This window comes from Panulirus ornatus, chromosome 21 (genome assembly GCF_036320965.1).
Source record: "Panulirus ornatus isolate Po-2019 chromosome 21, ASM3632096v1, whole genome shotgun sequence".
Taxonomy (NCBI): domain Eukaryota; kingdom Metazoa; phylum Arthropoda; class Malacostraca; order Decapoda; family Palinuridae; genus Panulirus; species Panulirus ornatus.
In genome coordinates this window covers 14364642-14386183 of record NC_092244.1, presented here as the reverse complement: position 1 = coordinate 14386183, position 21542 = coordinate 14364642, and the positions used below count along the sequence as shown (strand labels likewise).

Genomic DNA, 21542 nt, shown 5'->3' with positions numbered 1-21542 from the left:
ACAGCCAAAACATCCAGGTTCCTTTCCTCAAACATACTACCTATCTCTCCTTTTTTCTCATCTTGGTTACATCCACACACATTTAGACACCCCAGTCTGAGCCTTCGAGGAGGATGAGCACTCCCTCTGTGACTCCTTCCTCTGTTTTCACTTTTAGAAAAAAGTATAAGGAGGGGATGGTTTCTAGCCCCCTGCTCCCATCCCCTTTTTAGAAAGTTAAAATATTTATGTAAATATGATACATTTTATTCATGGTTATTCCAATAATTTATATTATGATGTAACAGATTTAGGTGATAATCTTCAAGACTTCTGAAGATTACCTCATTATATATGGTCATCAGAAACATTCATCTAAGATTACCACATGATGTAAGGTCATAAAAAAATATTCATTTGGTATTATCATCAAGACAGTTTCTCTGTATTCACTGATATTTAGTGTGCTGTTCATTTGATAAACTCCTCCGATTACATTTTGATGTACAGTGTCGAGAAGGTTAGTGTATATGAAGGAGCATTTATAGGCTTTTTTTTCATTTCCTTTTTACATAAAATACTTATTTGAACTAAAGTGTGATGTTTTACCAGGTTTTAAAGTGTTTCTACTCTATTTTATTTTCCTGAAGGTTATCTTGTACTTTACAGGGTCCTAATGGAAAATTGTTGAAATTGGAAACTAGCTGTGTGCCTGGGATTGATCAGTGTACAAGGTGTGCTGTATGAATAATGTTTTTATTGTTTGAGTTTTCATTGTTAGTGTGTTTGTAGCTTATTTCTTTCCTCAGATTTTTTAGAAATAGGAAAATCAAATATGTATATTATTTGATAGATTATGTAAGTTTGTGGTTGAGTCAGGAACTGCAGATAAAAAAAAAAATGCAAGGGTTCAAAGATAACAGCAAAAATCTTAGTACCTGGGATTCTCCTAAGTGAAAGAAAACATGAAGAAATTCTTAAGTAAATGCTTACAAGTTGCATGTAATTACTGAGGCATTGAAAGCATTGTCTCTTTATCACTAACAAGCAGTATTGTGGTATGCTTATAGGGAACAAAATTCACCTGAAGTACGTCCTCTGAAGGATCTGGTTGAAAAGAACTCATTTTGTGAAAGTAATGCACAGGTCAATATGATGATCTGGGGCATCAGTGTCTTTTAATTTTTGTTTAACTTTTTCTGGAAAGATATATATGTATGCTCTTTACATAACTGTTTTACATATAATTAGGATATTCATATTAAAATCTGACAAGGCTAAATTAGGTAAACTTAAGTATGTCAAATATGATCTTCACAATTTAATAATAGTCACTTGCTGAGTACAAGAGGTAGATTCTGTTTTTTTATGATTAATAGAAACATCACAGGACACTCTATAAGGGTGGTCTTTATTATTGCTCTAATTCTCCATCTGCTACTCAAGCCAACTGCTCCTGTGATCTGAATTGTAATTTTCATTACATATGTTAAGATGGTGCTTTCATGAATAGGTAAATATAGATGAAAAGAAAAAAAGCATCAGAAATGAGGAAGATTCCCATGTTGAATACCCAAGAACTTCTTTGCATGCTGTACAATTACTTTGTCATTAAATTGTAATGCCCTGCATACATATGTCACTGATTAATTTGAAGCTCATGTGGAAGACAGAATGCATACATGAACTTTTAAAAGGCTGGGTTAGAGAGTCTTCAATATTTTCCAGCATTTTAAGCTTAACTATGAACTGAAAGGTAGAGTGATTAGTTGATTTTCTGTTATCTCCCATTTCAGGCATCGCAGGAAACTGTAGTGGTGTACCCTGGCGAGACGGATGGTCAGGGACGTGAGGCTTCCTGGTCAGGCCTCCACATGTGGCTTCAGGGCCAACACTTCCAGAGGGGCATCCTCGTCCTCCGCTGCACAGCCACCATCCTCAATGTTTACAAGAAATCATCCGAAGTTATCATTGCGGACTCAAGCTATATAGAGAGTTCTCCTAGGGAGGATGCCTCCACTGCCGGTCAGTCTTAAGACCCATGAAGAGGTTACATGTGCTGGCATGATGGTTCATGACATACTGCTTTCCCATTTCAGTATAACAGAGATAATCTTAAGTTCAGTTAAACTTGCTCTTATGCATTATGGCATGTTCAACCAAGCCTTTTGTCAGAACCTGAAGGATATAGCATTGATGCAGTTAAACTTAGTGTGAGTCTGTGTGTGACTGGCCATCACTCTCATATCACATTATGAAAAAAAAAGATTTCCTTACATGTTGAATATAATCTTGAGGAATTCTTAATATGTGAGAAAAAGAAAGAACATAAAAGATACAATGGGACTTCTAACAGATTAATATGGAGAATAAAAATGATTATAAAGAAATGGCCTCCTCATGAAGTATTCATTTATTATTTATTATACTTGATTGCCGTTTCCTGCATAAGTGAGGTTTGTCCAGGAAACAGATGAAGAATGACCCATCGACTCCTACACATACATATACACCCATACACGTACACGATTATACACATACATATCAACATATACACATACATACACATACACAGGCATATACATATTCATACTCGCTTGCCTTCATCCATTCCCGGTGCCACCCCATCCCACAGGAAACAGCATCGCCACCCCATGTCAGCGAGTTAGTGCCAGGAAAACAAACAAAAAGTGTCACATTTGTTCACACTCAGTCTCTAGCTGTTATATGTAATGCACCAAAACCACAACTACCTATCCACCCACATCTAGGCCCCACAGACCTTTCCATAGCTTACCCTAGACGTTTCTCATGTCCTGCTTCAGTCCATTGACAGCATGTCACCCCTGGTATACCACATCATTCCAATCCACTCTATTCCTAGCACACCTCTCACCCTCCTGCATGTTTAGGCCCTGATAACTTAAAATTTATTTCACTCCATCCTTCCACCTCCAATTTGGTCTCCTGCTCCTCCTTCTTCCCTCCACCTCAGACACATACATCCTCTTTGCCAGTCTCTCCTCTCATTCTCTCCTTATGTCCAAACTATTTCAACGCACCCTCTTCTGCTTTCACAACCACACCCTTTTTATTACCACATATCTCTCTTACACTTTCATAACATACTCAATCAAACCACCTTGCAACACATATTGTCCTCAAACATTTCTTTTCCAACACATCTACCCTCCTCCATACAACCCCGTCAATAGCCGATGTCTCACAACCATATAATATTGTTGGAACTACTACTACTTTAAATGCACTCATTTTTGCTCTCCAAGATAACGTTCTCTCTCTCCACTTATTCTTCATCGCTCCTACAACCTCTGCCCCCTCCCCAAAGCTATTACTCACTTCTGCTTCTTTATGAAGTAAATCCTTCAGTTTTGTTAATAGTGGAAGAGGATACACCCATACCTCCCTCACAAAAATCATTTCCATGACTGCTTCACAAAAAAAGTATTGCTACACTGTTGCTCATACACCTTCGGCAGGAATACCACTATCTGTGTAATGTTGAATAATTTTTTCAGTTAACCCGCAGCATTAAGGCTGCACTATAATCAGTAGCAGGGAGTAAAACAATTCTTGATGATATTGAATTTACTGTACTCCTTTTGTCCACCAAGTCATACAACCTTGCCAAAGATGACTTTCTACTCAGGGTATAACCTCATGTAGGCAGAGTACAGCTTTTTGGCAGTACCTTACATTCCTGCCAAAGGAGTCCCTTATACCCTTATTAGGCACCTATGGCATTCAGGAAGCCAGCCATGATAAGCAGTCAGGATCATAGTTCATAAAGTGTTGTGATGTGTATGAATTTATGTCTAGAAAGTGCATGGCAATTGAGTAGTAAGTGCTCAGTGTCTTCCTTATTGTAATTGCCCCTAGAAAGTGTATGGCAGTTGAGCAGTAAGTGCTCAGTGTCTTCTTTATGGTAGTTGCCCTATAACCATGAAGAGTTATGGGTTATGGTGAAACAGTGTTTGTAGTGTTTGAGTGACGGATGATGTCAAGAGCATAAGCAGGAGAATATGACTTGAGTTCATCTGGGCAATCAGGTTTCAGATGGGTGTATACCTGGAGGGTAAAATGTGGTTAGACTTAGTGTGAGTCTGTGTGTGATTGGCCATCATTTTCATATCACATAATGAAAAATGGATTTCCCTACATGTTAAATATAATCTTGAGGAATTCCCATAATATTTGAGAAAAAGAAAGAACATAAAAGATACAATAGGACTAATAACAAACTGACATATAAAATATGTAATAATTATAAAGAAATGGCCTCCATATGAAGTATATACTTATTTATTGTACTTGATCGCCATTTCCCGCTTCTGCAACATAGTGCCAGGAAAAAGACAAAGGAAGACCCATCCACTCATATACACACATACACCCTTACATGTATGATACATAACATTTATCATTATATTTCTTATTCTTTGTCACTGTCACCTGTGTTAATGAGGTAGCGTAAGAACAAACATGAAAGAATGGCCCAACCCACCCACATACACATGTATATACATACATGTCCACACATGCACATATTCATACCTTTACATTTCAACGTTTTTTTTTTTTTGTTTTTTTTTCAAACTATTCGCTATTTCCCGCGTTAGCGAGGTAGCGTTAAGAACAGAGAACTGGGCCACTGAGGGAATATCCTCACCTGGCCCCCTTCTCTGTTCCTTCTTTTGGAAAATTAAAAAAAATTGAGAGGGGAGGATTTCCAGCCCCCCGCTCCCTCCCCTTTTAGTCGCCTTCTACGACACGCAGAGAAAACGTGGGAAGTATTCTTTCTCCCCTATCCCCAGGGATATACATATATATATATATATATATATATATATATATATATATATATATATATATATATATATATATATACATACTTAGACATATACATATATAAACATGTACATAATTCATACTTGCTGCCTTTATTCATTCCCATCGCCACCCTGCCACACATGAAATGACACCCCCCCCACATCCGCGTGGGGTAGCGCTAGGAAAAGATAACAAAGGCCACATTCGTTCACACTCAGTCTCTAGTTGTCATATATAATGCACCAAAACCACAGTTCCCTTTCCACATCCAGGCTCCACAAAACTTTCCATGGTTTACCCAAGATGCTTCACATGCCCTGGTTCAATCCATTGACAGCGCATCAACCCCAGTATACCACATCATTCCAATTCACTCTATTCCTTGCACGCCATTTTACCCTTCTGCATGTTCATGCCCCGGTCACTCAAAATCTTTTTCACTCCATCTTTCCACCTCCAATTTGGTCTTCCACTTCTCCTCATTCCCTCCACCTCTGACACATATATCCTCTTGGTCAGTCTTTCTTCACTCATTCTCTCCATGTGACCAAACCATTTCAAACACCCTCTTCTGCTCTCTCAACCACACTCTTTTTATTACCACACATCTCTCTTACCCTTTCATTACTTACTCGATCAAACCACCTCACACCACATATTGTCCTCAAACATCTCATTTCCAACACATCCACCCTCCTCCGCAATACTCTATCTATAATAGCCGACGCCTCGCAACCATACAACATTGTTGGAACCACTATTCCTTCAAACATACCCATTTTTGCTTTCCAAGATAACGTTCTCGACTTCCACACATTTTTCAACGCTCCCATAACTTTCGCCCCCTCCCCCACCCTATGATTCACTTCCATTTCCATGGTTCCATCCGCTGCCAAATCCACTCCCAGATATCTAAAACACTTCACTTCCTCCAGTTTTTCTCCATTCAAACTTACCTCCCAAATGACTTGTCCCTCAATCCTTCTCTACCTAATAACATTGCTCTTATTCACATTTACTCTCGGCTTTCTTCTTTCACCCACTTTACCAAACTCATTCACCAGCTTCTGCAGTTTCTCACCCAAATAAGCCACCAGTGCTGTATCACCAGCGAATAACAACTGACTCGCTTCCCAAGATCTCTCATTCACAACAGACTGCATACTTGCCCCTCTTTCCAAAACTCTTCCATTCACCTCCCTAACAACCCCATCCATAAACAAATTAAACAACCATGGAGACATCACGCACCCCTGCTGCAAACAACATTCACTGAGAACCAATCACTTTCCTCTCTTCCTACTTGAACACATGCATTACATCCTCGATAAAAACTTTTCACTGCTTCTAACAACTTGCCTCCCACACCATATATTCTTAATACCTTCCACAGAGCATCTCTATCAACTCTGTCATATGCCTTCTCCAGATCCATAAATGCTACATACAAATCCATTTGCTTTTCTAAGTATTTCTCACATACATTCTTCAAAGCAAACACCTGATCCACACATCCTCTACCACTTCTGAAACCACACTGCTCTTCCCTAATCTGATGCTCTGTACATGCCTTCACCCTCTAAATCAATACCCTCCCATATAATTTCCCAGGAATACTTAACAAACTCATACCTCTGTAATTTGAGCACTCAATCTTATCCCCTTTGCCTTTGTATAATGGCACTATGCATACAATCCGCCAGTCCTCAGGCACCTCACCATGAGTCGTACATACATTAGATAATCTTACCAACCAGTCAACAATACAATCACCCCTTTTTTTAATAAATTCCACTGCAGTACCATCCAAACCCGCTGCCTTTCTAGCTTTCATCTTCCGCAAAGCTTTTACTACCTCTTCTCTGTTTACCAAATCATTCTCCCTAACCCTCTCACTTAGCACACCACCTCGACCAAAACACCCTATATCTGCCACACTATCATCAAACACATTCAACAACCCTTCAAAATACTCACTCCATCTCCTTCTCACATCATCACTACTTGTTATCACCTCCCCATTAGCCCCTTTCACTGATGTTCCCATTTGTTCCCTTGTCTTACACACTTTATTTACCTCCTTCCAAAACATCTTTTCATTCTCCCTAAAATTTAATGATACTCTCTCACCCTAACTCTCATTTGCCCTCTTTTTTGCCTCTTGCACCTTTCTCTTGGCCTCCTGCCTCTTTCTTTTATACATCTCCTAGTCATTTGCATTATTTCCCTGCAAAAATCGTCCAAATGCCTCTCTTCTCTTTCACTAATAATTTTATTTCTTCATTCCACCACTCGCTACCCTTTCTAATCTGCCCACTTCACATGCTTCTCATGCCATAAGCATCTTTTGCACAAGCCATCACTGCTTCCCTAAATACATCCCATTCTCCCCCACTCCCCTTACCTCCTTTGTTCTCACCTTTTTCAATTCTGTACTCAGTCTCTCCTGGTACTTCCTCACAGAAGTCTTCCCAAGCTCACTTACTCTCACCACTCTCTTCACTCCAGCATCCTCTCATCTTTTCTGAAAACCTCTACAAACCTTCACCTTCGCCTCCACAAGATAATGATCAGACATCCCTCCAGTTGCACCTCTCAGCACATTAACATCCAAAAGTCTCTCTTTCATGCGCCTACCGATTAACATGTAATCCAATAACGCTCTCTGGCCATCTCTCCTACTTACATATATATACTTATGTATATCTCTCTTTTTAAACCAGGTATTCCCAATCACCAGTCCTTTTTCAGCACATAAATCTACAAGCTCTTCACCATTACCATTTACAACACTGAACACCCCATGTACACCAATTATTCCCTCTACTGCCACATTACTCACCTTTGCATTCAATTCACCCATCCCTATAACCTGGTCTCGTGCATCAAAACTACTAACACAATCACTCAGCTGCTCCCAAAGCACTTGCCTCTCATGAGCTTTCTTCTCATGCCCAGGTGCATATGCACCAATCATCACCCATCTCTCTCCATACACTTTCAGTTTTACCCATATCAATCTAGGGTTTACTTTCTTGCACTCCATCACATACTCACACTACTCCTGTTTCAGTAGTGCTACTTCTTCCCTTGCTCTTGTCCTCTCACTAACCCCTAACTTTACTCCCAAGACATTCCCAAACCACTCTTCCCTTTTACCCTTGAGCTTCATTTCACTCAAGAGCCAAAATATTCAGGTTCCTTTCCTCAAACATACTACCTATCTCTCCTTTTTTCTCATCTTGGTTACATCCACACGCATTTAGACACCCCAGTCTGAGACTTCGAGGAGGATGAGCACTCCCCGCGTAACTCTTTCTTCTGTTTCCCCGTTTAGAAAGTTAAAATACAAGGAGGGGAGGATTTCCAGCCACCCTGCTCCCGTCCCCCTGAGTCGCCTTCTATGACACACGAGGAATGCGTGGGAAGTATTCTTTTTCCCCTATCCCCAGAGATATATATATATATATATATATAATATATATATATATATATATATATATATTGGAAAGGATCACAATTTTGCGCATGATCAAGATATTCCTATGAGTCCATGTGGACTCATAGGAATATATATATATATATATATATATATATATATATATATATATATATATGTAGCTTAGACATTGAAGCTTATTGATACAGTGGTTAAATTGATGAGAACTACTATTGACGTTTGTGTAAATAAATTAAACATTTCCTTTTTCCATAGCCAGAGGTTGAACCATTGTGTGACATTCATTTTTTCATTTCATTTCAAGCTAGAAGTTTCAGTTTTCTAAATTGTTTCTTACATTTTTCACATGTATATGTGTGTATGTGTGTGTGTGTGTGTGTGTGTGTGTGTGTGCGTGTGTGTGTGTGTGTATGTGTGTGTATGTGTATATATATATGTATATTATCCCTGGGGATAGGGGTGAAAGAATACTTCCCACGCATTCCTCGCGTGTCGTAAAAAGCGACTAGAGGGGACGGGAGCGGGGGGCCAGAAATCCTCCCCTCGTATTTTTTTTTTTTAACTTTCTAAAATGGGAAACAGAAGAAGGAGTCACGTGGGGAGTGCTCATCCTCCTCGAAGGCTCAGATTGGGGTGCCTAAATGTGTGTGGATGTAACCAAGATGTGAAAAAAGGAGAGATAGGTAGTATGTTTGAGGAAAGGAACCTGGATGTTTTGGCTCTGAGTGAAACGAAGCTCAAGGGTGAAGGGGAAGAGTGGTTTGGGAATGTTTTGGGAGTAAAGTCAGGGGTTAGTGAGAGGACAAGAGCAAGGGAAGGAGTAGCAGTACTCCTGAAACAGGAGTTGTGGAAGTATGTGATAGAATGTAAGAAAGTAAATTGTCGATTAATATGGGTAAAACTGAAAGTTAATGGAGAGAGATGGGTGATTATTGGTGCATATGCACCTGGGCATGAGAAGAAAGATCATGAGAGGCAAGTGTTTTGGGAGCAGCTGAATGAGTGTGTTAGTGGTTTTGATGCACGAGACCGGGTTATAGTGTTGGGTGATTTGAATGCAAAGTTGAGTAATGTGGCAGTTGAGGGAATAATTGGTATACATGGGGTGTTCAGTGTTGTAAATGGAAATGGTGAAGAGCTTGTAGATTTATGTGCTGAAAAAGGACTGATGATTGGGAACACCTGGTTTAAAAAGCGAGATATACATAAGTATACTTATGTAAGTAGGAGAGATGGCCAGAGAGCGTTATTGGATTACGTGTTAATTGACAGGCGTGCGAAAGAGAGACTTTTGGATGTTAATGTGCTGAGAGGTGCAACTGGAGGGATGTCTGATCATTATCTTGTGGAGGCTAAGGTGAAGATTTGTATGGGTTTCCAGAAAAGAAGAGTGAATGTTGGGGTGAAGAGGGTGGTGATAGTAAGTGAGCTTGGGAAGGAGACTTGTGTGAGGAAGTACCAGGAGAGACTGAGTACAGAATGGAAAAAGGTGAGAACAATGGAAGTAAGGGGAGTGGGGGAGGAATGGGATGTATTTAGGGAATCAGTGATGGATTGCGCAAAAGATGCTTGTGGCATGAGAAGAGTGGGAGGTGGGTTGATTAGAAAGGGTAGTGAGTGGTGGGATGAAGAAGTAAGAGTATTAGTGAAAGAGAAGAGAGAGGCATTTGGACGATTTTTGCAGGGAAAAAATGAAAGTGAGTGGGAGACGTATAAAAGAAAGAGACAGGAGGTCAAGAGAAAGGTGCAAGAGGTGAAAAAAAGGGCAAATGAGAGTTGGGGTGAGAGAGTATCATTAAATTTTAGGGAGAATAAAAAGATGTTCTGGAAGGAGGTAAATAAAGTGCGTAAGACAAGGGAGCAAATGGGAACTTCAGTGAAGGGCGCAAATGGGGAGGTGATAACAAGTAGTGGTGATGTGAGAAGGAGATGGAGTGAGTATTTTGAAGGTTTGTTGAATGTGTTTGATGATAGAGTGGCAGATATAGGGTGTTTTGGTCGAGGTGGTGTGCAAAGTGCGAGGGTTAGGGAAAATGATTTGGTAAACAGAGAAGAGGTAGTAAAAGCTTTGCGGAAGATGAAAGCCGGCAAGGCAGCAGGTTTGGATGGTATTGCAGTGGAATTTATTAAAAAAGGGGGTGACTGTATTGTTGACTGGTTGGTAAGGTTATTTAATGTATGTATGACTCATGGTGAGGTGCCTGAGGATTGGCGGAATGCGTGCATAGTGCCATTGTACAAAGGCAAAGGGGGTAAGAGTGAGTGCTCAAATTACAGAGGTATAAGTTTGTTGAGTATTCCTGGCAAATTATATGGGAGGGTATTGATTGAGAGGGTGAAGGCATGTACAGAGCATCAGATTGGGGAAGAGCAGTGTGGTTTCAGAAGTGGTAGAGGATGTGTGGATCAGGTGTTTGCTTTGAAGAATGTATGTGAGAAATACTTAGAAAAGCAAATGGATTTGTATGTAGCATTTATGGATCTGGAGAAGGCATATGATAGAGTTGATAGAGATGCTCTGTGGAAGGTATTAAGAATATATGGTGTGGGAGGCAAGTTGTTAGAAGCAGTGAAAAGTTTTTATCGAGGATGTAAGGCATGTGTACGTGTAGGAATAGAGGAAAGTGATTGGTTCTCAGTGAATGTAGGTTTGTGGCAGGGGTGTGTGATGTCTCCATGGTTGTTTAATTTGTTTATGGATGGGGTTGTTAGGGAGGTGAATGCAAGAGTTTTGGAAAGAGGGGCAAGTATGAAGTCTGTTGGGGATGAGAGAGCTTGGGAAGTGAGTCAGTTGTTGTTCGCTGATGATACAGCGCTGGTGGCTGATTCATGTGAGAAACTGCAGAAGCTGGTGACTGAGTTTGGAAAAGTGTGTGGAAGAAGAAAGTTAAGAGTAAATGTGAATAAGAGCAAGGTTATTAGGTACAGTAGGGTTGAGGGTCAAGTCAATTGGGAGGTGAGTTTGAATGGAGAAAAACTGGAGGAAGTGAAGTGTTTTAGATATCTGGGAGTGGATCTGGCAGCGGATGGAAGCGGAAGTGGATCATAGGGTGGGGGAGGGGGCGAAAATCCTGGGGGCCTTGAAGAATGTGTGGAAGTCGAGAACATTATCTCAGAAAGCAAAAATGGGTATGTTTGAAGGAATAGTGGTTCCAACAATGTTGTATGGTTGCGAGGCGTGGGCTATGGTTAGAGTTGTGCGCAGGAGGATGGATGTGCTGGAAATGAGATGTTTGAGGACAATGTGTGGTGTGAGGTGGTTTGATCGAGTGAGTAACGTAAGGGTAAGAGAGATGTGTGGAAATAAAAAGAGCGTGGTTGAGAGAACAGAAGAGGGTGTTTTGAAGTGGTTTGGGCACATGGAGAGGATGAGTGAGGAAAGATTGACCAAGAGGATATATGTGTCGGAGGTGGAGGGAACGAGGAGAAGAGGGAGACCAAATTGGAGGTGGAAAGATGGAGTGAAAAAGATTTTGTGTGATCGGGGCCTGAACATGCAGGAGGGTGAAAGGAGGGCAAGGAATAGAGTGAATTGGAGCGATGTGGTACACCGGGGTTGACGTGCTGTCAGTGGATTGAAGCAAGGCATCTGAAGCGTCTGGGGTAAACCATGGAAAGCTGTGTAGGTATGTATATTTGCGTGTGTGGACGTATGTATATACATGTGTATGGGGGGGGGGGGCCATTTCTTTCATCTGTTTCCTTGCGCTACCTCGCAAATGCGGGAGACAGCGACAAAGTATAATAAATAATAAAATTTTTTTTTTTTTTTTTTTTTTTTTTTTTTTCATACTATTCGCCATTTCCCGCGATAGCGAGGTAGCGTTAAGAACAGAGGACTGGGCCCTTGAGGGAATATCCTCACCTGGCCCCCTTCTCTGTTCCTTGTTTTGGAAAAAAAAAAAAAATATATATATATATATAAAATATATATAAAAATATATATAAAATAATATATATATATATATATATATATATATATATATATATATATATATATTTTTTTTTTTATACCTCGTCGCTGTCTCCCGCGGTTGCGAGGTAGCGCAAGGAAACAGACGAAAGAAATGGCCCAACCCCCCCCCATACACATGTACATACACACGTCCACACACGCAAATATACATACCTACACAGCTTTCCATGGTTTACCCCGGACGCTTCACATGCCTTGATTCAATCCACCGACAGCACGTCAACCCCTGTATACCACATCGCTCCAATTCACTCTATTCCTTGCCCTACTTTCACCCTCCTGCATGTTCAGGCCCCGATCACACAAAATCCTTTTCACTCCATCTTTCCACCTCCAATTTGGTCTCCCTCTTCTCCTCGTTCCCTCCACCTCCGACACATATATCCTCTTGGTCAATCTTTCCTCACTCATTCTCTCCATGTGCCCAAACCATTTCAAAACACCCTCTTCTGCTCTCTCAACCACGCTCTTTTTATTTCCACACATCTCTCTTACCCTTACGTTACTTACTCGATCAAACCACCTCACACCACACATTGTCCTCAAACATCTCATTTCCAGCACATCCATCCTCCTGCGCACAACTCTATCCATAGCCCACGCCTCGCAACCATACAACATTGTTGGAACCACTATTCCTTCAAACATACCCATTTTTGCTTTCCGAGATAATGTTCTCGACTTCCACACATTTTTCAAGGCTCCCAAAATTTTCGTCCCCTCCCCCACCCTATGATCCACTTCTGCTTCCATGGTTCCATCCGCTGACAGATCCACTCCCAGATATCTAAAACACTTCACTTCCTCCAGTTTTTCTCCATTCAAACTCACCTCCCAATTGACTTGACCCTCAACCCTACTGTACCTAATAACCTTGCTCTTATTCACATTTACTCTTAACTTTCTTCTTCCACACACTTTACCAAACTCCGTCACCAGCTTCTGCAGTTTCTCCCATGAATCCGCCACCAGCGCTGTATCATCAGCGAACAACAACTGACTCACTTCCCAAGCTCTCTCATCCCCAACAGACTTCATACTTGCCCCTCTTTCCAAGACTCTTGCATTTACCTCCCTAACAACCCCATCCATATACAAATTAAACAACCATGGAGACATCACACACCCCTGCCGCAAACCTACATTCACTGAGAACCAATCACTTTCCTCTCTTCCTACACGTACACATGCCTTACATCCTCGATAAAAACTTTTCACTGCTTCTAACAACTTGCCTCCCACACCATATATTCTTAATACCTTCCACAGAGCATCTCTATCAACTCTATCATATGCCTTCTCCAGATCCATAAATGCTACATACAAATCCATTTGCTTTTCTAAGTATTTCTCACATACATTCTTCAAAGCAAACACCTGATCCACACATCCTCTACCACTTCTGAAACCACACTGCTCTTCCCCAATCTGATGCTCTGTACATGCCTTCACCCTCGCAATCAATACCCTCCCATATAATTTACCAGGAATACTCAACAAACTTATACCTCTGTAATTTGAGCACTCACTCTTATCCCCTTTGCCTTTGTACAATGGCACTATGCACGCATTCCGCCAATCCTCAGGCACCTCACCATGAGTCATACATACATTAAATAACCTTACCAACCAGTCAACAATACAGTCACCCCCTTTTTTAATAAATTCCACTGCAATACCATCCAAACCTGCTGCCTTGCCGGCTTTCATCTTCCGCAAAGCTTTTACTACCTCTTCTCTGTTTACCAAATCATTTTCCCTAACCCTCTCACTTTGCACACCACCTCGACCCAAACACCCTATATCTGCCACTCTGTCATCAGACACATTTAACAAACCTTCAAAATACTCATTCCATCTCCTTCTCACATCACCACTACTTGTTATCACCTCCCCATTTACGCTCTTCACTGAAGTTCCCATTTGCTCCCTTGTCTTACGCACCCTATTTACCTCCTTCCAGAACATCTTTTTATTCTCCCTAAAATTTACTGATAGTCTCTCACCCCAACTCTCATTTGCCCTTTTTTTCACCTCTTGCACCTTTCTCTTGACCTCCTGTCTCTTTCTTTTATACTTCTCCCACTCAATTGCATTTTTTCCCTGCAAAAATCGTCCAAATGCCTCTCTCTTCTCTTTCACTAATACTCTTACTTCTTCATCCCACCACTCACTACCCTTTCTAAACAGCCCACCTCCCACTCTTCTCATGCCACAAGCATCTTTTGCGCAATCCATCACTGATTCCCTAAATACATCCCATTCCTCCCCCACTCCCCTTACTTCCATTGTTCTTACCTTTTTCCATTCTGTACACAGTCTCTCCTGATACTTCCTCACACAGGTCTCCTTCCCAAGCTCACTTACTCTCACCACCTTCTTCACCCCAACATTCACTCTTCTTTTCTGAAAACCCATACTAATCTTCACCTTAGCCTCCACAAGATAATGATCAGACATCCCTCCAGTTGCACCTCTCAACACATTGACATCCAAAAGTCTCTCTTTCGCACGCCTGTCAATTAACACGTAATCCAATAACGCTCTCTGGCCATCTCTCCTACTTACATAAGTATACTTATGTATATCTCGCTTTTTAAACCAGGTATTCCCAATCATCAGTCCTTTTTCAGCACATAAATCTACAAGCTCCTCACCATTTCCATTTACAACACTGAACACCCCATGCATACCAATTATTCCCTCAACTGCCACATTACTCACCTTTGCATTCAAATCACCCATCACTATAACCCGGTCTCGTGCATCAAAACCGCTAACACACTCATTTAGCTGCTCCCAAAACACTTGCCTCTCATGATCTTTCTTCTCATGCCCAGGTGCATATGCACCAATAATCACCCACCTCTCTCCATCAACTTTCAATTTTACCCATATTAATCGAGAATTTACTTTCTTACATTCTATCACATACTCCCACAACTCCTGTTTCAGGAGTATTGCTACTCCTTCCCTTGCTCTTGTCCTCTCACTAACCCCTGACTTCACTCCCCAGACATTTCCAAACCACTCTTCCCCTTTACCCTTGAGCTTCGTTTCACTCAGAGCCAAAACATCCAGGTTCCTTTCCTCAAACATACTACCTATCTCTCCTTTTTTCACATCTTGGTTACATCCACACACATTTAGGCACCCCACTCTGAGCCTTCGAGGAGGATGAGCACTCCCCGCGTGACTCCTTCTTCTGTTTCCCATTTTTTATATATATATATATATATATAGGGTATAGGGGAGAAAGAATACTTTCCACGCATTCCCCACTTGTCGTAGAAGGCGACTAAAGGGGACAAGTGGGGTTGGCTAGAAGCCTTCCCCTCCTTGTATTCTAACTGTCCAAAAGGAGAAACAGAAGGATTCATGCGGGGAGTGCTCATCCTCCTCAAAGACTCAGATTGGGGTGTCTAAATGTGTGTGGATGTAACCAAGATGAGAAAAAAGGAGAGATAGGTAGTATGTTTGAGGAAAGGAACCTGGATATTTTGGCTCAAGGGTAAAGGGGAAGAGTGGTTTGGGGATTATCTTGGGAGTAAAGTTAGGGGTTAGTGAGAGGACAAGAGCAAGGGAAGGAGTAGCACTACTCCTGAAGCAGGGGTTGTGGGAGTATGTGATAGAGTGTAAGAAAGTAAACTCTAGATTGATATGGGTAAAACTGAAAGTGGATGGGGAGAGATGGGTGATTATTGGTGCCTATGCACCTGGCCATGAGAAGAAACATCATGAGAGGCAAGTGTTTTGGGAGCAGGTGAGTGAGTGTGTTAGTAGTTTTGATGCACGAGACCAGGTTATAGTGATGGGTGATTTGAATGTAAAGGTAAGTACTGTGGCAGTTGAGGGAATAATTGGTGTACATGGAGTGTTCAGTGTTGTAAATGGAAATGGTGAAGAGCTTGTAGATTTGTGTGCTGAAAAAGGAATGATGATTGGGAATACCTGGTTTAAAAAGAGAGATATACATAAGTATACATATGTAAGTAGGAGACATAGCCAGAGAGCATTATTGGATTATGTGTTAATTGATAGGTGCACGAAAGAGAGACTTTTGGATGTTAATGTGCTGAGAGGTGCAACTGGAGGGATGTCTGATCATTATCTTGTGGAGGCGAAGGTGACGATTTGTAGAGGTTTTCAGAAAAGAAGAGAGAATTTTGGGGTGAAGAGAGTGGTGAAAGTAAGTGAGCTTGGGAAGTACTTGGAAGTACTCGGAGACACTGAGTGCAGAAAGCAAAAAGGTGAGAGCAAAACATGCAAGGGGAGTGGGGGAGGAATGTGATGTATTTCTGGAAGCAGTGATGGCTTGTGCAAAAGATGATTGTGGCATGAGAAGCATGGGAGGTGGGCAGATTAGAAAGGGTACTGAGTGGTGGGATGAAGAAGTAAGATTATTAGTGAAAGAGAAGAGGGAGGCATTTGGGCGAGTTTTGCAGGGAAATAGTGCAAATGCTTGGGTGATGTATAAAAGAAAGAGGCAGGAGGTCAAGAGAAAGGTGCAAGAGGTGAAAAAGAGGGCAAATGAGAGTTGGGGTGAGAAAGTTTCATTAAATTTTAGTAAGAATAAAAAAATGTTTTGGAAGGAAGTAAATAAAGTGCATAAGACAAGAGAGCAAATGGGAACATCGGTGAAGGGGGCTAATGGGAAGGTGATAACCAGTAGTGGTGATGTGAGAAGGAGATGGAGTGAGTATTTTGAAGGTTTGTTAAATGTGTTGGATGATAGAGTGGCAGGAATAGGGTGTTGGTCGAGGTGGTGTGTGAAGTGAGAGGGTTAGGGAGAATGATTTGGTAAACAGAGAAGAGGTAGTAAAAGCTTTGCAGAAAATGAAAGCTGGCAAGGCAGTGGGTTTGGATGGTATTACAGTGGAATAGGTGAGTGCTCAAACTACAGAGGTATAAGTCTGTTGAGTATTCCTGGGAAATTATATAGGAGGGTATTGATTGAGAGAGTGAAGGCATGTACAGAGCATCACACTGGGGAAGAGCAGTGTGGTTTCAAAAGTGGTAGAGGATGTGTGGATCAGGTGTTTGCTTTGAAGAATGTATGTGAGAAATATTTAGAAAAGCAAATGGGTTTGTTTGTAGCATTTATGGATCTAGGGGAGGTATATGATAAGATTTGATAAGAGATGCTTTGTGGAAGGTATTAAGAATAAGTAGTGTGGGAGGCAAATTGTTAGAGGCAGTGAAAACTTTTTATCAAGGATGTAAGGCATGTGTACGAGTAGGAAGAAAGGAAATTGATTGGTTCTCAGTGAATGTCGGTTTGCGGCAGGGGGGCATAATGTGTCCATAGTTGTTTAATTTGTTTATGGATGGGGTTGTTAAGGAGGTGAATGCAAGAGTTTTGGAGAGGGGCAAGTATGCAGTCTGTTGTGGATGAGACAGCTTGGGAAGTGAGTCAATTGTTGTCGCTGATGATACAGTGCTGGTGGCTGATTCAAGTGAGAAACTGCAGAAGCTGGTGACTGAGTTTGGTACAGTGTGTGAAAGAAGAAAGCTGAGGGTAAATGTGAATAAGAGCAAGGTTACTAGGTACAGTAGGATTGAGGGACAAGTCAATTGGGAGATAAGTTTGAATGGAGAAAAACTGGAGGAAGTGAAGTGTTTTAGATATCTGGGAGTGGATCTGGCAGCGGATGGAACCATGGAAGGAGAAGTGAGCCACAGGATGGGGAAGGGGGCAAAAGTTCTGGGAGTGTTGAAAAATGTGTGGAAGGTGAGAATATTATCTAGGAAAGCAAAAATGGGTATGTTTGAAGGAACAGTGGTTCCAACAAAGTTATAATGTTGCAAGGCATGGGCTATATAGATAGAGCTGTGCAGAGGAGGGTGGATGAGTTGGAAATGAGATGTTTAGGGACAATATGTGGTGTGAGGTGGTTTGATCGAGTAAGTAATGAAAGGGTAAGAGAGATGTGTAGTAATAAAAAGAGTGTGGTTGAGAGAGCAGAAGAGGGTGTTTTGAAATGGTTTGGTCACATGGAGAGAATGAGTGACGAAAGATTGACAAAGAGGAAGGATATATGTGTCAGAGGTGGAGGGAACGAGGAGAAGTGGGAGACCAAATTGGAGGTGGAAAAATGTAGTGTAAAAGATTTTGAGTGATCAGGGCCTGAACATGTAGGAAGGTGAAAAGTGTGCAAGGAATAGAGTGAATTGGAACAATGTGGTATACCGGGGTCAACGTGCATGTGAAGCGTCTAGGGTAAACCATGGAAAGTTTTGTGGAGCCTGGATGTTGAAAGGGAGCTGTGGTTTCAGTGCATTACATATGACAGCTAGAGACTGAGTGTGACCGAATGTGGCCCTTGTCTTTTCCTAGCGCTACCTTGCACACATACGGGGTGGAGGGGGTTGTCATTTCATATGTGGCGTGGTGGAGACGGGAATGAAAAGGCAGCAAGTATGAATTGTGTACGTGTGTATATATGTATACGTCTGTGTATGTATATATATGTGTAAGTGTGTATATCTGCATGTGTGGGCGTGTATATATATACACGTGTATGTGGGTGGGTGGGGCCATTCTTTCGTCTGTTTCCTTGCGCTACCTCGCTAACGCGGGAGACAGCGACAAAGAATAATATATATATATATATATATATATATATATATCACATACAAAGCTCCAACAGCCAGGATCGAACCTGGGACCCCTTGTGCAAGAGGCAGGCATGCTAACCGCTAGGCTAAGGGACTGTATAATAGGAAACAACTATTCGAAATACTAAGTACTCGAATACCCTTCGTCTCACAATGGTGAGCAACGGGGTCTATCGGTTGTTTCCGAACAGAACACATAGCCAGCTGATAGCATTTTACCGAACCTGACTGTACAACGCGGAGTTATATGAATACGAATAAAGTGTATATGAACGCGCACCTTCATAGAACATACAAAGCTCCAACAGCCAGGATCGATCCTGGGACCCCTTGTGCAAGAGGCTCGCATGCTAACCGCTAGGCTAAGGGACTGTATAATAGGAAACAACTATTCGAAATACTAAGTACTCGAATACCCTTTGTTTCCTATTATACAGTCCCTTAGCCTAGCGGTTAGCATGCCTGCCTCTTGCACAAGGGGTCCCAGGTTCGATCCCGGCTGTTGGAGCTTTGTATGTATGTTCTATGAAGGTGCGCGTTCATATACACTTTATTCGTATATGTATATATATATATATATATATATATATATATATATATATATATATATATATATATATATATATATATATTATCCCTGGGGATAGGGGAGAAAGAATACTTCCCATGTATTCCCTGCATGTCGTAGAAGGCGACTAAAAGGGAAGGGAGCGGGGGGCTGGAAATACTCCCCTCTCATTTTTTTTTTTTTTTTGATTTTCCAAAAGAAGGAACAGAGAAGGGGGCCAGGTGAGGGTATTCCTCAAAGACCCAGTCCTCTGTTCTTAACACTACCTCGCTATCGTGGCTAATGGCGAATACTATGAAGAAAAAAAAGAATATATATATATATATATATATATATATATATATATATATATATATATATATATATAGAGGTATAAGATTGTTGAGTATTCGTGGTAAATTATATGGGAGGGTATTGATTGAGAGGGTGAAAGCATGTACAGAGCATCAGATTGGGGAAGAGCAGTGTGGTTTCAGAAGTGGTAGAGGATGTGTGGATCAGGTGTTTGCTTTGAAGAATGTATGTGAGAAATACTTAGAAAAGCAAATGGATTTGTATGTAGCATTTATGGATCTGGAGAAGGCATATGATAGAGTTGATAGAGATGCTCTGTGGAAGGTATTAAGAATATATGGTGTGGGAGGAAAGTTGTTAGAAGCAGTGAAAAGTTTTATCGAGGATGTAAGGCATGTGTACGTGTAGGAAGAGAGGAAAGTGATTGGTTCTCAGTGAATGTAGGTTTGCGGCAGGGGTGTGTGATGTCTCCATGGTTGTTTAATTTGTTTATGGATGGGGTTGTTAGGGAGGTGAATGCAAGAGTTTTGGAAAGAGGGGCAAGTATGAAGTCTGTTGGGGATGAGAGAGCTTGGGAAGTGAGTCAGTTGTTGTTCGCTGATGATACAGCGCTGGTGGCTGATTCATGTGAGAAACTGCAGAAGCTGGTGACTGAGTTTGGTAAAGTGTGTGAAAGAAGAAAGTTAAGAGTAAATGTGAATAAGAGCAAGGTTATTAGGTACAGTAGGGTTGAGGGTCAAGTCAATTGGGAGGTGAGTTTGAATGGAGAAAAACTGGAGGAAGTGAAGTGTTTTAGATATCTGGGAGTGGATCTGGCAGCGGATGGAACCATGGAAGCGGAAGTGGATCATAGGGTGGGGGAGGGGGCGAAAATTCTGGGAGCCTTGAAGAATGTGTGGAAGTCGAGAACATTATCTCGGAAAGCAAAAATGGGTATGTTTGAAGGAATAGTGGTTCCAACAATGTTGTATGGTTGCGAGGCGTGGGCTATGGATAGAGTTGTGCGCAGGAGGATGGATGTGCTGGAAATGAGATGTTTGAGGACAATGTGTGGTGTGAGGTGGTTTGATCGAGTAAGTAACGTAAGGGTAAGAGAGATGTGTGGAAATAAAAAGAGCGTGGTTGAGAGAGCAAAAGAGGGTGTTTTGAAATGGTTTGGGCACATGGAGAGAATGAGTGAGGAAAGATTGACCAAGAGGATATATGTGTCGGAGGTGAAGGGAACGAGGAAAAGAGGGAGACCAAATTGGAGGTGGAAAGATGGAGTGAAAAAGATTTTGTGTGATCGGGGCCTGAACATGCAGGAGGGTGTAAGGAGGGCAAGGAATAGAGTGAATTGGAGCGATGTGGTATACCGGAGTTGACGTGCTGTCAGTGGATTGAATCAAGGCATGTGAAGCGTCTAGGGTAAACCATGGAAGGCTGTGTAGGTATGTATATTTGCATGTGTGGACGTATGTATATACATGTGTATGGGGGTGGGTTGGGCCATTTCTTTCGTCTGTTTCCTTGCGCTACCTCGCAAACGCGCGAGACAGCGACAAAGCAAAAAAAATATATATATATATATATATATATATATATATATATATTTTTTTTTTTTTTGTCGCTGTCTCCCGCGAATAAAAAGATGTTCTGGAAGGAGGTAAATAGGGTGCGTAAGACAAGGGAGCAAATGGGAACTTCAGTGAAGGGCGTAAATGGGGAGGTGATAACAAGTAGTGGTGATGTGAGAAGGAGATGGAATGAGTATTTTGAAGGTTTGTTGAATGTGTCTGATGACAGAGTGGCAGATA

At 41.4% G+C, this 21542-nt stretch overlaps 1 protein-coding gene across 3 annotated transcripts in view; it reads left to right on the top strand.

The window, feature by feature from the left end:
- The window catches only part of LOC139756391 (uncharacterized), a 437124-nt gene that overhangs the window by 402577 nt on the left and 13005 nt on the right, over positions 1-21542 (top strand). For all 3 annotated transcript variants that reach the window (XM_071675795.1, XM_071675793.1, XM_071675794.1), the window contains one exon: positions 1776-2004. In XM_071675795.1, coding sequence (XP_071531896.1) covers positions 1776-2004 — 229 coding nt within the window. The remainder of the gene's footprint in view (positions 1-1775; positions 2005-21542) is intronic.